This window comes from Ixodes scapularis, unplaced genomic scaffold, assembly GCF_016920785.2.
Source record: "Ixodes scapularis isolate PalLabHiFi unplaced genomic scaffold, ASM1692078v2 PGA_scaffold9__187_contigs__length_104089568, whole genome shotgun sequence".
In the NCBI taxonomy this organism is placed as follows: Eukaryota; Metazoa; Arthropoda; class Arachnida; order Ixodida; family Ixodidae; genus Ixodes; species Ixodes scapularis.
Window position 1 is genome coordinate 6,756,421 of NW_024609884.1, and position 20,644 is coordinate 6,777,064.

A 20,644-nucleotide genomic window follows, 5' to 3' on the forward strand; every position below is an offset into this window, starting at 1 on the left:
CAAAAACATATGACAGGGTGCCTCACCAACGCCTCAGCAGAAAGCCTTAAACGTCCTCCAAACATAATAGACTGGATCAGAGAGTTTCTCACAAATCGCACACATTATACAGTCATCAATAACAAAACGTCATGGAGGTCCTCTGTCATCTCAGGCGTCCCACAGGGAACTGTACTAGGCCCTTTATTATTCTTAACATACATCAACCACTCAACAAAGCCTCTATCATCCCCTGTGCGTATTTTCGGAGACGACTGCGTCATTTACAGAGCCATCAGAACACCAGATGACCATAGAACACTTTAAGATGACCTCAATACAATTGCAATACAATTGAACAGTTGTGTGACAATTGACACATGAGCCTAAATATGGAAAAGTGCAAGTTACTAACATTCACTCGTCGTATCACCTCTTCTAATTTTTCTAACCACTAGGTATCAATAACATTGGTCACTGCACATCGTATATGTACCTAGGACATTACCTCACCTGTGATCTCAGATGGGACAACCACGTTAACGAAGTTTTTCTAAAAGCGAACCGCACACTTGATTACTTAAAACGTAACCTGAGATTCTGTTCACCCGAAATCAAAAGGCTAGCTTACACAACCCTGGTTTTGTTCCAACTAGAATACGCATAATCCATTTGGTCACGATTTTTAAATTCTCTCTAACGAACTAGAAAAAGATTCAAAACAGAGCACTATGGTACCTGTACTCCGACTACTCTTCCTATAGCAGTATCACTTCACTTCCTAATCGGGCTGGTCTCCAAACGCTTTCTTTACGTCGAAGGCTCTCCCGATTTGCCCTCCCTCATAAAATATATTATCCCAATCCGGAGATGAAAATCATCCTTCTCAGCGTCCCAGATCGAGTATCCGCGAGGGTTTAGACTGTGTGTAAAATCAAATTTATCCACACTTCATTATTTTTTTTCTCGCAAATTTCATGCTACCTCTTGTCACTGACGATTGGAATTTATTACCCAACTGCACTGTAATAAAAATTAACGCCTCAATGTTTTGTGAACTTCTCAGTGTTTTCTTGTATCAAATGCAGGAGCTATAAAATTGTATAGTGATTTGTTAAGTTGTTGTTATCGCCATTTAACAATTGTACTACACTGTAATTGTACCATGTTTTTTCTTCCTCTTTCTTTTTTTTTTCCTTCTGTGTTTAAACAGTGTCTTCTTACTCTCCCTTGTGTAATACCTCGAAACGGGTCCTCAAGGTAAATAAATGAAATACATAAAATTAAATATATTTATTTGTACTTCCGCAACGCCCAGCTATTGAAAACACAATGTTCCTCTGGGAAACTGATACTTTTGTTGTGTTTCTAACGATTAAAATCTAACATAAACAAAGAAGTAATAAAAATATCCACAAGTGACAAACGGTTTCCCTATAGCGCGCTGAAGCTTGTTTAGAAATAAATACCTGTCAGTTGGCGCCGAAGCCCCAATATCTGTGAAAAGTTTCTTCCAGACAGCGCGTGATCTGTGTTCGAAAATGAGGTAATACGTATAGTAGATGATTGTGGAAGTGGGATCGATTAGTTTCTATTAGATGATCATATGGCCTTGTTTCCACGCTTTTAATCCCTCTCCTTATAAGCAGTACATGAAGAACACTACAGGAACAGGCGAGAGCACTTGCCTCTTTGTGCGATAACAATTTAATTACAGCTTTTGTTGGCAAACATATGCACGCAATTTAATTGATTGTTTGGTTCCTACAGTACAGCCCAATTGTTTATACGTATCAATTAAGATTTATCTTACTTTCAAAAAAAGTGAAAGCCGTTTACAAATCCCTGTAACGCCAAAATGGAGCGCAGCTCTTGAGGAGGAGGAGTGAAGGGTACTGAGGGGAGGGTAGACCCCTCCTCCTTCTCCTCCTCCTCCCCTCATTCTTTAATATGCTCCGGGGGGGGGGGGGTCACGTGACCTCGGGGGGGGGGGGGTGTCATGTGACTTCGAGGAGGGGGGGTCACGTGACCTGGAGGGGTCACGTGACCTCAGAGGGGTCACGTGACCTGGGGGGTCATGTGGGGGTCACCTTGGGGTCACGTTACCTTGAGATGACCTTGGGGAGGAGACCACGTGACCTCGAGGGTCACGTGACCTCAGAGGGGTCACGTGACCTTCAAAGGGTCACGTGGGATCATCTTGGGGTCACGTGACCTTGAGATGACCTTGGGAGGGGTCACGTGACCTCAAGGGGTCACATGACCTTGGGGGTCACGTGATCCCAAGATGACCCCACGTGACCCCCAGGGTCACGTGACCTTCAGGGGGTCACGTGGGGTCACGTGACCTTGAGATGACCTTGGGAGGGGTCACGTGACCTGGAGGGGTCACGTGACCTTGGGATGACTTTGGTTACGCCGACGCCGACGCCGACGCCGACGGCGACGGCGACGCCGACGCCGCTCAAGCCGGGAAAGGGCCCCTAAGAGCTGCGCTCTAAAAGGCAGAGATCGTGATAAAATTATGCAACACCCCCACCCCGCCGCCTTTCATCCCAGAAATGTTTGTGTTTTACATGAAGATTTGAGTGGTACCATTGCACACTGATACACTTATACAGGGGTGCTACTGTATGAGTGTTCGACACACCCTGAATAGGAAGCGCTGCTCGCATAGTGAAGGCATTTCGTTGTGTTTATATTTTAGGTAGCGGTTCCAGACGAGGTCCTCTTTGCCGTCCCTCACTTTTATAGCCGTAACCAAGAATATTGTGGTGCAGGGTGGAAGGTCGGGAGAATTCACAGCAGGAGTATTCCGTGTACCCGCGAGGAAGTCACCCTGACGTCTTCCTAGCGGGCAGGGGTTCAATCTCCACCTCCACCCGTTTCGATCTGAATGAGCATTGTACCCGCGTGAGGTCGTGTATCTCTACTGCGTGGTGCACGTTAAAGACCCCCGGGCTAGCGGTTGTTCTGCGCTGGCCACATTTCTCATCTACAGCCGGAAGTTAGTCAGCCATTAAGGCTGACCAAAGTCTGGCTGTATAAACCAATATACAACTCAATTATTATTATTATTACGCCATTAACGCCACCTTCTTGATGCTCAGCTATTGATTCTACTTCAAAATCTTGTTAACACAGAGGTTCGGGCGAGTTGGTTGCTCATGATGTACAGGGGGAACAGCGCTGAGTAAGTGTTTCTTTCTTTTGTGTGTATGTTGATTTGAATGACTGTTCTGCGGGTGCGCTGTTCCCCCTGTACTTCAAAATCTCTTCTGCTCAAAGTGCCCCCCGATGATTTTTTTCCCCCCCCAAAAAAAAAACAACTGAAGAGCCTGCTGCGTGGTGTGTTATAGACAATATAACTCTCAAGAAAAATTTGTTAACCTTTCGTGTTCGGATATTTAATATACGATTTATTTAGTTGTTCTGGACTGTTTTTTGTTTTGTTTTAATCCAGAACATCCATCGCCTTGGCCGTCACGTGTTCGTGTTAATTATTGGTTAATTATTAAGCTAAATATATATTTGTTTTGTATACACTCCGTTTTGAGTATGATTTCTATCGTGTAGTATTAAATAATTACGTCTTTAATCTTCACAAATGAATGTGGAGATTTGCGAGATCGATATCCTAGTTTTCTTATAATTTTGTGTACAATTTTGGAGGGAACTTTGAGCCTTTGTAAATGAAGGAGGAGTAATTATGAAAATTTGTTCCGTCCTCTAAGTTGCCGACAAGCATAATCCCCTCCAGGGCGTCCAAATTCGCCTATCCACGAGCATTGTTGTAATTAAGCGAGGGAGTTTGGATAATGACGATGGTGAAAATGTTCTTAGACTTAAAAGAGAGTAAAATTCGCGATGTGACACTGACCATAAACCATGCAGTCATCTGAAACGGCAGTGTCAGTATCACTTCGCAGACTTTATTTTGGATCTAAACTCAGTTTCGGCGCTGTGATTTGACGAGCTCCTTTGTATTGCAGTGAATGGCTCTCCAAGTGCCTTTTGGGGAAGTATATTCATAGGCAATTTTAGAGTATACTCTAAAATGCATATGAGTTTACTTCCTCACAAAGCACAAAGCATTTTCCAAATTCCCTCGCTTAATTACAGAAATAACTCTCCGAGTGTCCTGCAGAAAAATAGGCGCTCGAACATTTTTAATGGCAATGTAACGGAAGAAAACGCAGTTTTCAAGCTGTCTCAAGACGTGTACTGGGATGGACGTGGACGGCAGAAGAGAATTAGCCGCCTGCCAAACACTTGCACTTCCAACTAACTGAGCACCGTCGCACGCCTCGCGTGTCAACATGTTATGAGTCACCATAGCGGTTTTAATGCAGAGCTCATAGGGGGGGGGGGGGGGGGGGGGCTACTGTAACCTTTAGGTAAAGGTTTCCATATAATAACTAAGTAAAGGTTACATTGTAACTTTGAAGGGAGATGGTGGAAATTTTCAAAAAGATTTCCAGCTGCTATAGGTTACCCGATTAACACTGTACTCAGGGAAAGACCGCTATTTCTTAGCTCGTGTCATAAGAGAGTTTTCGTAGACTGCGTTTCCCCCTCCGCTAAGCCCTCCTCAACGAAGAAGCCGCTACTGCGCCTGCGCGCCGATGGCCTTGACTGTTGACTTCCGGGTAACTCAGCGGGCTGCGGAGAACATCGCGGGACTGCGAAAACGATCTACGAAAACTCCCTATTATCGGCAGTATACGCGCCTACACGCTCGATAGTCGTTTTTCCAACCTTACAGAACTTCGGACCAAGGCGACCATACACGAAAGTGAACGGTACCACGCAAAGCATGTCCACACGGCTTGTCGCGGCTTCAGGCTCGCCATATATGAACGTAGCAACTACTGCTTCGCAATTTTCTTAATACCATCACGCAAGCGTTGACCGGCCGGCCGGTCGGTATCACGGAGCGCTGCGGCAAGAACAGCGAGAGTGAGCGCAGCTTTGTGCTCACGCGCTAACTCTCACTCATATCACCGTAGTGCATGCTCTCTGATACGCCACTGACCGGTACGCTGGTCGACGCTCCCGTGATATTATATAAAAAAAAAAAGCGACGTTGCACGTACAGGAGGCAGGTATTTCCACCCAAAATGAACATGCGCGCACACGCTTCTCGTTTTTTAAATTCTTCGAGTTGAGCAATTCCCATAGCCGTGAGCGATCTGAGCGAAGGCATTCCCAAGTGGCACACAGAATGGGACACATGTAGGCCCCAGCCGGGCTGCCCGATTCGTGCTGTTTGAGTCGTCGCCCAGTCCGGGGTGGGAACCCAATTTCTTACGCTTCTAAAGTTGAAAAGAAACCTCTTAGTGTCTGTGCACCCTTTTAGTAGATAGCTCATTCTTTCAACACTTTCAAAAATAAAAGTATCATCGAAAAAAAAAAAAATACCCCGAGGGCAAACGGCCCCTGCTCCCGATGTGGAGTTTCGTTGTTTTAATGTTGTTTAGAATGATCGGGAGGAGGGTCTAGGTCGGGTGTGATAGCTAGTGTTTGAATACGCGATGAGCGTAGAACATTCGGGGAATTGAACGCTCGGAAGCAGGGAACAGCCAGCGCACTCACCTGCCTTGACCTGGCAGACGAGCGTGGCAATGTCGCCCTCAGCGTATGGCCCCGCCGTCTCGTTCAGGACGGCACCAGCGTCATCCCGAATCACCGGAGGTTCCAAAGGGCCTAAAAGTATCAATGGAAAGAAAAGAAAAAAGGAAAGAACCCATCAAATCACAGTTTAGTAGAAAAAAAAATTCAAGTTGCAAAAAAAAAAAAAAAAAACCCACTTAAAGCGATGTTGGAATATGTTTAGGGTCTCATGCTATGATTAAAAGTGATTCATTGCTCCGAAATACTACCCGGCCTGATCCGTAAATGAACTAAAAAAGTGCTTTTCTGTTTTGCGTTTTTGTTCTCTCGAAAATTTGGATTTGCGCAGAGCACGAAATCACCTTGCTCTTTCCTGAGATTATGTTTCATTTCGACACCAATCCGAAAGTCAAATATTTATCCAATCGTCTTAAGCGAAATGTAATCATTCCATTTTCACTGTTATTTTTTATTACAAAATATTGGATTACGGTCCCCAATATTAAAAAAATAAAAATAAAAATATCATTGCATGCATGATTAAAGCACTAAACGGCTTCAACCTTTCTGGCAAAAAAAGTACATTGGACTATTGTTTTTCGCATGGCCCTTACAACATTAACCCCGTTAAGAGAACACTAAATTGTGACGTCACAGCCGTCCTTGCCTAGTTGTAACAGCAGCACTTACGCTGGCCGCGCAAAGAATTGCGCTCTTTGCGATTCTGCATCACGCGCTTTAAGCTCATCATAGCGCGCGGTTTCGAAGGATTATTTCGGACAGATTGCGTTTTGCCGCAGGACAAAAGTTTGCAAAACGACGCCTGAAACGAGCACTGGCTCGTCGAGCGAGCAAATTATTACTAGTATTTCAAAAATACCACTTAAAACACCGGAGGCAACACTGAAAAACTCGTTATTAGGCGGAGTTGTCGTTTCAAGCTTCGCACCAGAATGCAAAATGTCCGACAAGAACAAAGCGCCACAAGCGCCGTTTTCTGTCGGTTACTTATTAAACAACGCTGCATGAGCTTTACGAACAGGATCCAATTCCTCCTGGTTTAATCCTTGGGGCACAGCGTGAAAGCACGCGGAATTCTTTAATTCTGTTTGATTATTCGAGATAATACACACGCTAACAGACGTTGATAAAAATTTGTCACTAATTTTTTTTTTCTCGAGAATGTTGCAACTACTTGTATAGGGGAAAGCACAATGACCTTCAGGAAACAGACAAAATTAAAAACACCCAATAACTGTGCCCCTCGTAGACAAATAAATGGAATTACTGATTTTGTTTTAAAGTGGAGTTGTACAACTTTCACATAATCGACCACCGAAAATAGACAGGTCAAAATAGGATGCAAGAAAACACTTGCAGATGGATTTGACGGCTTGCAAGTAGGCACGCCTCTCACATTTTTTTAAACAATGTAAAACAGTTATAGTTTTGGGATACAAAAACCTGCATGAAACATGCATTTCCTACTTTGTGGGAAGTCAGGCGGATTCGATATCCGAGGGAATAAGTCCTAAGCAAAAAAAGACGATGAAACCCAACACCAATTTTGCTCAAGCGGAAACATTTCTCTTTGGAAAACAAGGCAACAGAAGAACGATCACAAGAATAAATTACTTCTTCCTTTTTCCATGTTCACGTGAAAATAATTTTTTTTAAATTTATTTTCACTTCGTAATATCTTATGATTGAAAACATGTTTATCTCTCAAGCTTCGTGTGGTAGCCCTTCATTATTTTATGCACTGATCCCAAACAACCATCCGCACATTAAAAAAAAGAACAAAAAAACTTGTTTTTTTTTTTCTTCTTCTACAATGACAGCTGTCAGTGGTCCGTTCCCCGGTTTTTCGGCGGCGTGAGCGTAAACGAAAAGTTTCTCCGATAAATTTGGCGGGAAAATTAATGTCACGTGACCTGACATCCTGGGACCTAAAGACAAATTAGGTTCTACGCTAAAATTAGCGGAAAAATTGACGTCACGTGATCTATACACCAATTCAGTTTCCCCGTTATATTTGGCGGAAAAACACATCCCGATCATAAAATCATTTCTTCATCAACAAGGTAGCGACGCTAAATCAACGCAACGTCATTTCAATATCAGATCAGCGTATGACGCACGATCGACGCAATGTCAGTCGATCGTCACCGTCATATCGCCAAATAGGCAGCGCAGCTGTCGCGTTCTAAACGCATCACGTCGTGTGATCGTCGCCCTATTTTTTTAATAGACAAATAAATACATTTTAGATAACTTACGAGGTGTGGCTATTAAATAAACAGACTCAACCAATTTATTCCAGAAATTTCGTAATTGCAATATTGTCTCCTTCTATGTAATCCCCTCTTCCTATACCTACACCACTCCATCCAAACCTTCCACAGCTGAAAGCAGTGCTGTAGGCAGTGTTTTAGGCATTACCGAGAAAAAGTAGCGAAATACGTTACTCGTTATTTGCAAAATAAAGGAACGCGTTACCGACCTACGTTACATCAAAGAAACTCATTACCGTTAACGTTACCGATAAAAAGTAACGCACGTTACTTTTGCGTTACTTTTTATCCATATACTAACGATAGTAAGCTTCTTTTGGCGACAGCCTTTTTCGACACTGGGACGAAGGGCGTGGGCGTTGGAATTTTCCCAAAGTGGGACTTTTTTCGCGGGGAAAAGACGGACAAAATTTTGAAGGCATGTGGAATGAGTGCAATAATTAATCACTCGACGCCTATATTTCGTTTCAGCGTAAGTCCAGACGCAGCTGTACTTTACAGCTTTTTATCTCGACCTCCGCCATCAGTGTTGATGGGAAATAAACTTACTTACTTGCACTGCAAGCTAATGGGACCTTCCAAGCAGCCTCAAAATCCCAAGCCACTAGGCTTTTTCTGTGTATGTATGATTGATTCAAGCGATGACAGAACACGTACAGACACACGAGGAACACCGTGATGGTGCTCTTTTGACGTTGTCAGATAGGCGCCATCAGCTCGTAGCGTCGGCTGTTTCTAGACTTAAGGTAAAACGAAATATAAAAACAAGAAAACCATTTAAGTGTACTTTTTTTTTTCAGGCTTTGGGAAGAAGGTGTAATGAGTAAAGTAACTACGTTCCCCGCTACTTGAAATAAGTAATGTAAGTACGCTACCTGTTACTATTAAAAAAAAATTTAACGAGTATGTTACTACATTACAGAAAAAAGTGACGCGTTACCGCCACCATGGCTGTATAGGTCATCGAGTGATAAGCCCTTCATGAGCTGCGTCGCTTTTTCCTTCGCAGCATCGAGTCAAACCTCGTGCCTTTCAACCCAGACTTTTATCTTGAGGAATCGGCAAAAGTCAGATTGGGCTAGATCAGGTGATGAGGGCGGGTGTTCCAACACGGTGATGCTACGCTGAGCCAGGAACGACATGGCTTAACATCTGGAGGAAACATTCATGGATCCTTCATCGAGGCAATGCGTCGGCACGCATAACCTAGTGGGTCGCGTCGTTCCTGGTTCAGCATAGCACCAGCATCCGCCCTACTCACCCGACCTGACCCCATCTGGATTTTTCCTGTTCCCCAATATTAAGTCTCGGTTCAAATGAACGAGGTTTGACTTTGTTGATGCTGTGAAGGCAAAAAGCGACGGAGCTCCTCAAGGGCTCATCGCTCGATGGTCTACAGCACCACTTTCACTAATGGAAGACTCGCATGGAGCGGTGTAGGGACAGGGAAGGGAAGTCTATTACAATTCTAAATTTTTTTTTAACATTTGTTTTTGAAAGATGAGTTTAGGTATTTATTAGTCACGCGTATAGCTCAGTTGTAAAACTGCTTTAGGGGACACGTTAGAAATAAGCATCGTGGTTGTGACAATACTAATAAATAAATGATAAAATATAAAATACAAAATATAATTATATAAAACAAAGTAAAAATATAAGCTGGATTGCAGGTTTCTTATTTAATAGTACGCTTATTACTCGATAATCTTTGCAAACAAATCTCACGTGACGGCCAAAGATTGATAAAGATGAAAGATTTCCAGAAATTTGTTTTTACCCTTTTTATTAACGTGCTTAATATTTTAATCCAGAAAGCGTCCGTAAGGATATCGTTGGGCCGTCACGTTAACAATATTCGACGAAAGTTTGTTACTACTAATTAAGTTGCGGGCAGATACGAACTTGAAAATATATACTCGTCTGCTTGATAATCAAGTTACTTTTCTGAATCCGCAATTATTTGTAGCTTACCTTTTTTTCTTTTTTTTCTTCCCTTTTTATTTCTTTCCTTCTTACTTTGAATTTTCAACGGAATTGACAGGTAGGGAGCAGCGACAAAAGGCATTCCATCCTAACGGAGTCCCTATTAACAAACAAGTCAAGGCAAAAAACAAAAAACAATAAAACAGCAACACATACAACAGTAGAATGGGCTGGATGAATTCTTCCATGTCGAGCCCAGATTTTGGGAATCTTTGAGAATTAGGAATTTTCAATTATTGGGCCATAAATTCATATACTTGGCATCAACGTTACTGTGTGACGCATTAAGGCTGGCGTAGTTTCTACAGTGCTGCCTTCTTCGCAAGGGAACACGTGTAAAATAAGACGCATAACAACGCGACGAGCTCACGCAGTAGTGCGGAAGGGAGGATGGGGGAGGGGGGGAGGAACTGTACTGTGAAAAATACGCTAACCCTGACAGCGTTGCAAAGAAAAGTTGACGCCGAGTAAAGGACCTTTCTGTACTCCTCCCAAGTAATATTTTTTATCCCACAGATGTGAAATACGTCACGTCGATAGGCGTCAAACAGCGAATAAAAACTTGTGAAAAAAAAAATGTATATACCCTGGATCAGAGATTAAGGGGTCCCGGCGTCATTTTTTTCGCTGGTAGAGCAGTCACGAGTTTTTAATTCCGGCGGACTGCCATTGTTTTGTTTTTTTTTCTTTTAGAGCGCAGCTCTTAGGGGCCCGTTTCCAGCCTGAGCGGCGTCGGCGTCGCCGTCGGCGTAACCGGGGGGGGGGGGGGGGGGGGGGTCACGTGACCCCCGAGGTCACGCGACCCCCCCCCCCCCCCCCCGAGGTCACGTGACCCCCCGAGATCACGTGACCCCCCCGGGGTCACGTGACTACCCGCAGGTGACGTGACCCCCGTCAGTACCCTTCCCTACGCCTCCTCAAGAGCTGCGCTCCAATTCGGCGTTACAGGGATTTGTAAACGGCATTCATTTTTTTCTTTTGAACTTTCAGCGAAGGTCAGTTTCTTTCATTTATTTTAAGACTTGATTATGGTTTACGGTGTTGGCCGTGTTGAGAATATGAGATAATCGACTGTGAAACATAGGCATAGACGCATACAATAAGCGACAGAAACCTGCCGTATTCAATATAATGAAAGGGAACCAAAGTCGAATAACCGTACCATGTTGGTTAAAGACCTATCATCCTTATTATTAACGGGCATAGAAAAAAGTTACTGATTTTCTTATAATAGCTAATCACAGTCCCCCAAAGTTTGATACAACAAATCACAGCGTCGTCGGCGAAACACAACGCCTGTAAAACGTGCCGCTTTCACACACGTACACGCGTGCACTGTACGGGTACGCACCAAGTAAAAAAAACAAAAACATTCAAACAATGTATGATATAACGCTGCTTGCTTGCGCGGCTGACCAGAGCCCACAGAGCTGTATTCCAGAGGTAATCAGGCCTCGGAGCTAAACGGCTAACACGCTCAATTCAAGAGAGTCGGGTCAGGAATCCAAAAGCTCGACCCGAGTAGGGGATGCTGTTTGCGAGAGCAGCGGTCGAAGGAGGTGTCAGGAGACGCTATAGCATCCAAGGCGCTCCAGGCACCACAATGGCCCCCTAATACACTACACATGCACGGGTGTTGCACAACGATCTAGAAATGGCGATACGGGCGACTACGGGCGTTTCAACTCGGGAGCCAGACTTTTTGAAAGCGAAGGATAAAATATAGGCGCCCATTCAGGGAGCGTTTGGTCTGCCAAGTAGGCCTCCCTGATTCCTTTTCACGAGTAAATTTGCTCCCAGTCTTTACTTGAAACAAACTCAACACTCCTGAAACGGGAAGAAAGTGCCTATTTACGTGTACCCTTCATACGAAGTGATGCATACATTCGCTCGAAGCTTTTACAGTTTTAATTTCCCTCATAAAACCATTTGACATGATGGACCTTTATGTTAAAGTAATTTTTGTGACGCTTCACTTCACGTAACCACTCAGAGCGCAGGGTCGCAAAAGCAACGCGTTCTGAAACTTCAATAGTAAAATACTGCTGTGGCGTTTTTCGAACATACTTTTCGAATACCGTGCTCAAGGGTAAAAGAGGAAGCACACTATTACATTAGTCAGATCGCGTGTTTTTCTCGGCATTATCAGCACATATAGAAATGAAAAACCTATCAATTCCGGATCTATGCTGTATGTCTGTTCGACGTATAGCACGGTATTGACGTGCTAACAGCGAAAGGTAAAAGTAAACAAAGTAAATGAAACAAATGGCGAAGCCAGTGGGGAACATCAAAATTGCGGAAATCCCGAGCTGCTCGGCTTGTAGATGATTATAATGAATTCACTTGGTCGGTCGTGCACTCCATTTCTGCCACGGATTTCATCCATGTCTTTTTTTTTTTTCGGAGAGATTGAAACGCTTCGCTCTAGCTTCGCAAGTAGTTCTGAGGTACTGTATGACGCATCATTAATCTTCCTGGGCTCTCTTAATGAAATGTCATGGTTAAACCATCACATGTTCGCGGTCGAATGTTTGCGGTGCCCATCGATTCCACCGTGTCTTTCAGAGACGAAAAGTCACGAAATATCCGACGTATTTTCCTCGAGAAGGAAGAGCGACTGAAACCACGTCAATTACAGATGACTTTAGGGGACAGAGTTTTCTGCAAATCATGGAACAATATGTTAGAGACTTAAAAAAAAAAAAAGTCCACACTTCATTTCTAAAGCATATGTTCGTTTATTAAAAAAGAAAAAAAGTTTCCGCGATAGAATTTTGTACGGATCATTATTAGTGATTTTTAAAATGACTCGATCCCTTGGCTTGGTATACGCCTATCCTTATTTGCACTAAATCAGCTCATAAATTATAGCGACAAAGAGCCAATGAGAAATACAAAGCTGTCAGCATGATCACGTCACCTCGGCTCCTTTGTTGTTGTCAATTGTTCGTATATTATACTGTTTTTACAATTTCATGCATGTTTATTAGCCAATTTCATGATGTCACGGTCGATTAGACGGTCTCGTGTCTCCTATAAAGTTAAAACAAAGGAGGAAGGCCACAAACATTATAGACCTTTCCTATGCGGACGCCGCCATCTTGAATTGCGGAACTTCCGGTATGCGGGAAAACATCGTTTCGCTTTCGCAACGCCGCGGGAAAATGTTCGCGGTTTAATCGTGACTGTCACTCATTCCTGATTTTGTCTCGTCTATATTTTTTTGCTTGTTTCAGGATGTAATTGCTTTTTTGCTTTCTCTTTTCGTCCCGCATATCGCATATGTGAATTAAGTATCTGGGGGGCGAAAGTAAACTAGAGGGGCCTATATTAGAAACTTGAAGAGGGAAAACTGTCGTGGAGCTTCAAAAGAAAAACCGACGACTCGCAAGAAAAATTTGCTGCATCCCGCAACGAAACGTTCGCAGTCAGTCACAGGCTTCTCATCACGCTATTTTTTTTTTCTGTCTTTTTTTTAAAGTTTAAATTGAAGGACTGGTTAAAGCGAACGTGTTTTTATTATGAATAGTTAAAACAGAAATTATAAAAAGAGTGTGGTTGTCAGTGAACGTCCTGCGTGGTTTTATTCTTTCTATTTTAGCCACTAATAAGTTGGAGGCAAAAAAAAAAATGACATAAAAGTTATATGCAAGTTGGGCACACTAGATCAGTTGGTAATAACCTTCTACACGTGGCGTTTTATTTTGGCGTTCCCTCCACGCTCCCTCTTTCGAAGATTGGCAGTCATTCCAGGATCGCTACAAAGAGAGAGTTTCATAGCAGCTTGGCTACTTGCCGCTTAGAAACCAATTCGTGGTATTAAAAAAGAAAGCATTTCTGGCGTAAAGGCGTAAAATATGATTGATTTATTGTACTGCAATACAACAACACTGAAGCATTATGGTACGGGTGTTGCAATGTGCATATGTCTAAGGGGTGGAATAATTTTCGGAGCGTTGTTGTTTTGCTGTGTCGAAGCGTCGAGATATTGAATTGTTATCGTGCTCTAGTGCTACTCTGTTGTAGTGTTGTAGCGTTATAATTTTATAGGGTTGTAGAATTTTATAGTAATTAAGTGACGCTGTATTTCGTTGTAGCACTGCAGTTTCCTCGTTTTGTAACGAGGTGACGTTGCAGCGTTGTGCTCTTGCAGCGTTGTGTTCTAGCAATACGGCGTTGTAGTGGTGCAGTGTCGCCTGTGTTACGACGATTTCGGTATTGCTTCGTTTTTAGTGTTCTATCACTAAACAAAGTGAGAACTCCCTGATGTAAACCTAACCGTGGTCGTGTGACTATTTTAAAGCGCTCGCATTAGTACCTACATTACAGAGAAAAGGTGGTGGCCTTCGTTTGTGGACAAAACAGTGGAAAGGGAAGCGCGCCGTGTAGAGAGGAGGAGAGTAGCGAAGGACAAAGGGGAGAGGGAGGTGACGTCACGGGGCGGAAGCCAATGCGCGCCCGGGAAACCGGTGAACTGCGAAAGCAGCGTCAGGCAGCGGATGCCGCTGCTAAGCGTGCAAGGCGAGACCGAGGAGCGGAAGCAGCGCCTAGCTCGGCTGGCCGAAATGCGGCGCAAGACGCGGCAAGCCGACGCTGGTCTGCGTGCGGCAGAGGCTGGGACGAAGCAGGCTCGGCGAGCCCGCTTCGCCGGAAGAAATTTAAGGAAGATCCATTGGTGAATCTTTATGTAATGCGTTAGCATGACCGTTGGGAAACACAACACACGCCCCCCTTTGGGAAACCTTAACGCTGACCCTGTAAAGAAGCCAAGAAGGGGTAGCATACAGTAGTGGAAGCCAGGCACGTAGCCAAGTGGGGGGAAGGGGGGGGCATGAGGCCCGCCCCCCCCCCCCCCCCCCCTCCGAAATCCCCAAGGGTCATGCTAACGCATTCCTAAAGATCAACGAATAGATCTCCCTTTATTCTTGATTTCGGAGTTAAAAATGTCTGCGCCACCTGTATTGAAAACAGAGATAAATCTTCATTTTGTCTGCCAGGTTAAGTTAAAGGACCCATGAAACGAATTTTGAGCTGGAGTAAATCAATTTATATTGGGATTTTACAAATAGCACATCGTTCAGTGGGCCAAAAGAACAATGGTAGAAAGTCAGAAGCCTGACTTTCGCTACGAAAATTTGCAAAACATAGCGGACTATTTCGTACCTCCTTCCCTTCGTAAACTCTCCGCCTTTTCACTGTGATACATCCGCGAACCCCGCAGCGCGTCACCGGGCTACTAGCCACCATAACCGGGCTCCCGCAGCGCGTCACCAGGGCCCAAGCGCACGTCACACGACACCGGACCTCACTTAATCCCTTTACCCCTAAGCTGACATTGCGGTGGAAGCTAAGCGCTTTCCGGACCAATCAGCCGCCTCCCTTTCATCACCTGACCTCATTCTCTGCGGGTCGGTACGTGCGAGAGAGCATGATCACGTGGAAAATGTGTGGCTGGCCCAACGAGCACGTAGCTTCCACAGAACTGTCAGCTTCGGGGTGAACGGGGTGGGGAAAGCAACTAGTCGGAATTTCGAGCGACGGGCTAATCTTCTAGGGGGAGAATGGCTGTGTCCGGCTACACAAGCGAGATTCCGAGCAAGAGGGTACTTCCCCCTTTCTGACTTCTTGAACTGTTTGGTACAATGCGCGATTTATGAGTTGAGGAGAAAAGCTAAACAGAAAAAAGTTGAAAAAGCGTTTCATGACTCCTTTAAGATATCATTAACACGTAATTACGACAAGACTTAAGCGCGAAACACATGTACGACGAAAACCTTCCGATCCGACGTGCGGACTGCCGGAATGACCTTGGGGGGAGAGGGTTTTCGTAGCATCGGAGAGCGTTGAAAACCCTCGCCTCCGACCGTCGTATTGCGCGGTCGGACGTCGGATCGGACGGTTTCGCCGTACATGTGTTTCGCGCTTAATATTAGGAAATTGTAGTAGACCGTTTCCGCAGCCCGCTAAGCACCCGGATAGCGCTCCGTAATCCGCCACAAGACCTTGAACTATGCAGACAAGGCTGGCGGCGCGCATGCGCAGTTGCGGCGTTTTCTTCGGGTATACCGTAGCGGAGGGGAAAACACGGTCTACTGAAACTCCCTATTGCCACGCGCGTCGGCGAGCGAGCGCGTGCGTGCCCGAGTGGTTACCGCACTTGACTCTCGTGCGGTAGCCCAGGGTTCGATCCCTGGGAGCGCTACGTCTTTCTTTTATTTATTCTTTCAATTTAAATTTCTGGTAATTTCGAGAACCGTGTTGCCGTGTTCTAGGTTAGAATGATATATGCGCCGAATCTTCTAGGCCGATTGTTTCAGAAGTCCACGCGCGTACAGAAGGGGCCCCGCGTGGTGAGCCGGAGTCAGTTTCGTCCCAGCGTTCGACTCTGCTGTCACGCCGACTTCGACGCCCGCGACGCTGTGCTTTCTTCTGTTCCCTTTTCATTTCATGGGGCACAAGTTTGCCCCATTAAACGTTCAGTTTACTCAGTTATTCACCGCCTCATCACTTGTCATTCGTGACAATATATATATATATATATATATATATATATATATATATATATATATATATATATATATATATATATATATCATTACATAAAGACCGATGACCAATTCGCTCTTTCCACTTTTCCCCCGTTTCCTCATGTCCCGCCTTCTACCCTATTCGCGGTTGCCTGCTTCCTCCTCCCCCATGGAGAAGAGGATCTTCTGCCTTGCAGAATTTTAGGTCTGAGCTTCGGCCTTTAAGAGTGCCAAAACAAATATAAACCTTCATAAAACCAGAGTGCTCATGAACAGATTATGTATTACGACGCACACGACGATTATTGTATCACGTGAACCTTTAAAAAAACACAATTTGTAATAGGCATTCATATTCAGTGCGGCATCCTAAATGGTTATCTAGGATTTCTTTTATAACTTGGAATCCTTCTAGAATGAACACACTCAGCTCATAGAATAATTATAAAGCGTACAACTCGGAAAAAAAAAAGCGTCTTACTACGACCATCCGGGGAGGCCGTGAAAATAAAATTTTGAAACTTTAACCTTCCGAGAAAGCGGGATCTTGTGACCGCGCCAGGCCAAGGATCCGTTACCAAAACGCGATGAACATCATGCGATATCCCAATAGTTAATTAAACTGCCAGTGCTTTGTTCTGCAGAATATCCTGCGACGTACAGCCAGACTCCTACGGTACTCATCGCAAGTAATCAAATTACTTGGAATCGATTACTTTTTGGAATAATTTTCTAATAATTTGATAAAACTTATTGGGAAGTAATCGCAAAAGTAATCTGATTAACTATGGATGTACCAAAATTACTTGTAACCGTTGCTATATTTCACTCCCCTTCCTAATGGCGCCATTTGTTTGTACAAGTTTCCTACTAACGAATCCTCGAAGCAAATCTTCGACAAAAGAATGGTTTACCAAAATTGTTGTATTAAGTAGAGAAGTAGTTCATAATTAGGTGTTTCTAAACCAATAAGGGGCAGTACGAAGGACCCGTCTTTAAACCGAAAGAAATCTGTCATTTTGAAAATCTGAAATAATCGAAAAAGTATCGGTTAGTTTGTTTCTAAGTAAGTGCCAATTACTTTTCCGTTCAAGTAATTAAGTAATCTAATTCGTTACTTTTTTTAACTGAGAGTAATTGTAATTACTATGTACCATAGGAGAAAACATGGCAGGGGAGTACGCAATAACTCAAACGAAGCCGATATTTCATAGACCTTTTCCGGTCTTTTTCTTTTCACTGGGCATATCATGGGTAATATTCGCCCCTTTTTTGTTGGGCAACAAACTCAGTGGCGCCATCTATTGGGTAGCCGCATACTTCCGGTCCGGGTATATTTTATTATTATTTTTTACGCATCATTCTTTCACCACAAGATTGAATTATGTGTAAGAGTGGCAAGCGACCATTTCCCGAAAACAGCGCGTAAATTTGATATTTCGAATACTGGGAAACCCGCCGTCCAGTTTGGAACCGGAAGTGTTTAAGGGCTATTTGCGCACTGGCGCCACTACGTTTGAACTCACGCGAGAAAGAGCGAATATGTATACCTTTCCACTGAATATCATCGAGACAGAAAATTCCGAGTCGCTGGGCCGTACAAACATGCGCAGCGTCTGATATCACAAAAAAAAGAAAAAAAAAAAGAAAAAAAAAAACAAGGCAAATATAAAGCCGGGGTCACACTGCTTATACCATCATACAAAAGGCAGTCTGCGAGCATATTCGAACGCAAGTCACTACGAGATCTGCGCCTCGAATTCCGCATAACTACGAGCTCAAGGTGAAACATGGCGCGCGGCATTCGAATCACGGATATCGCGGTGACTGATGCCTCCAGACCTTTTGTATAAGCAGTGTGACCCCGGCTTTAGGCGTGACAACGTCTCTACTTGCCGAGTGTAGTGAAGTGAAACGCATCTATGAAATGTAATAGATTTATTTTAATGCAATGGAATTAATGAGATGAAACAAAAGTATGAAATGTAACATATTTACTTGTTAGTCACAGAGACAACTGGAGGAAACAAATACGTAAACATGAGGTAAACTTCTACTACTGAATGATACACAAAAACCAAACGAAACAAATGTCATGCTACAACACAAGCGTATTCAATCAGAAGAGGCCATCGAAACAAATGCAGATCGAAACGCGAGTTGCATACAATCTTCGGCGACGAAACTTATGGATGGGCACACGCGATTGGTTATAGGGCAATCTATGTTAAGAGAAATACGCAGTATATCGTAGCGTTAAAGCGGTGATGTGACCTCGCACCTCCCCGAGTGCCAACCCACAGACACGCAGGAGCAGAAGGAGCAGAAGCAGGTGGTGTGAAAAAAACGTGCGGAGCTTAGAAGGTTGGAAAGGGCGAAAAAAGGGAGGAGCATAAACAGGTAGTGTAGAAAGAGCGCCTGGAACGAGGAGTGGAAAGACCAGGAAAACGTGCTTCCTCTCTCTTGGTGACCCAGAAAATGCAGCGCAAAGGCTTTGTATCCGCGTGGTGCAGACGGGAAACGCTCACAGCGTCACGAAGACACAATGGTATGACGTAATCTGTTCCCATAAGAAATAAAATGCACTAGGCACCATTCGAACTAAGAGAACTACCCAATCCATTCACTGAAAGACTAAGGGACATCCTTCCATGGGCACCACTCGAACGAAGAGCACCACCCACCCTATTCGTGGCGAGAAGTTTCGGTGTCGCCATCTAGCGGAAGCCCGGCACAACCCAAAATGAGGACTCTGCCCACGATTCCCGACGCCATTTCTCAGAGCTGAGTGGGCTGCCTCGCCTTCTAGCCAATTAATTTTCGTTTTTTCTTCTTCTATGACATGTTCTTTTGCATTCGTCGCGGATGATTACAAATTCTGCGTCTGGCAGGTCTTCATCCCAGGCTTCAATGCTGCTAACTGAAGTGTTTTCATTTTATTGTCCTGGGCAAAGTACGGTGAAGGCGTTCATTTTAAAGGGGTACGGAAACAAAAATTGAAATATTCAAATTTCGTTGGAAAATGAGTCAAGCATGACGGATAATAACCGTAAATGATAATCGCTCGTTTGTATTTTGAAAGACTGGCAATATTTTTCGTTCCACACAGTGCACTCGAGCAAGCGCTCGAAGAGAAGCGAACGGAGAGCGCAATGCGTCATGGGATATCCGGCGCAAACAGAAACAGAAAGAAAAGATTCCCCGCATTCGTGACGTAGCAAGGCTGGCGTGCTTATGAGCTTTGCCCTTGGTGGCGTTGTCAGCGTTGTGGTAGTGTCAATAGCGTCAGCGCGTTACAAGTGACTCGGTTGCAAGCTTCTACTGCAAATCGTTTTGTCAAATTATCTTTATCAACGAGTCACGTCGTTCAGATCTTACATTTAAAGTAACAAATCATTTGACCGACAGCTAACACTTCAATAACAACCATTTGACACATTGCGCGGATGTAGATGTGATGTAATGAACGCCACGAAAATATAATTTAAAAAAGAGACGTGAGTTTATTTATGTCTGACCTGCGAGTGAAGAAAACACTTTTGTATTCCAATGAAAGTTATGACAATAAAACGCGACGAACCATAGGATCACAGCCAGTATTTTGGGACGTTACATGATATTTTCCTCAGGCCATAACCCGTCTAGAATAATTAACGCTGGTGGTATGGAGCCTAAGTGTTCAGCAAAGCACCTTTCATTGCACGGAAGAAAACAAAATGATCCCAATGGTGTCTACGTGTAGGCGTAATAGTAAACCATTCAGTATAAGTTACCTTTTCTTTTTTTCTCTACCACAACACTGCACCGCAGCTACTGCACAGTAAGAAAGGCAAGACTCGCTTGAATGTGGGATCCTCGGGACCTGATTTATTGAACAGACACAGGAGCGTCTTTTCGTTTCGGACAACATAAAGAGGACTGCTCATTCCTTCAACTGTGCAGCGCGACAGGTGACACAGCCGACACGGAGACAGAAATTCAGATGCGGGGAAAAAGGAAAGGCGGATTATCCGATTCTCGTTGGCGCCGAGTCCCGCCCGTGGAATCCGTACGGAGGACGAAACAGACACTCGCGAAGAAAATCAAAACAGACTACAAAATACCACACGATTCGTCGTGAAAGCACCTGATAAGTGGTTCGAGCACACCATCGCGCTCGCCCACACCTTTTTGCCCCGTTTTATTATCGTTTCTTCTTCCGCAGTTATTTTCTCTCAGATGTGGATGGAACCTTGCATCGTTTTT

The 20,644-nt window shown here is 44.2% G+C and overlaps 1 protein-coding gene across 2 annotated transcripts in view; it reads right to left on the reverse strand.

Moving 5' to 3' along the window:
- Positions 1-20,644, reverse strand: part of LOC8040654 (hemicentin-2) — a 381,503-nt gene that overhangs the window by 253,667 nt on the left and 107,192 nt on the right. For both annotated transcript variants that reach the window (XM_042287164.1, XM_042287163.1), the window contains exon 3: positions 5,575-5,685. In XM_042287164.1, the coding sequence (XP_042143098.1) occupies positions 5,575-5,685 (111 nt within the window). The remainder of the gene's footprint in view (positions 1-5,574; positions 5,686-20,644) is intronic.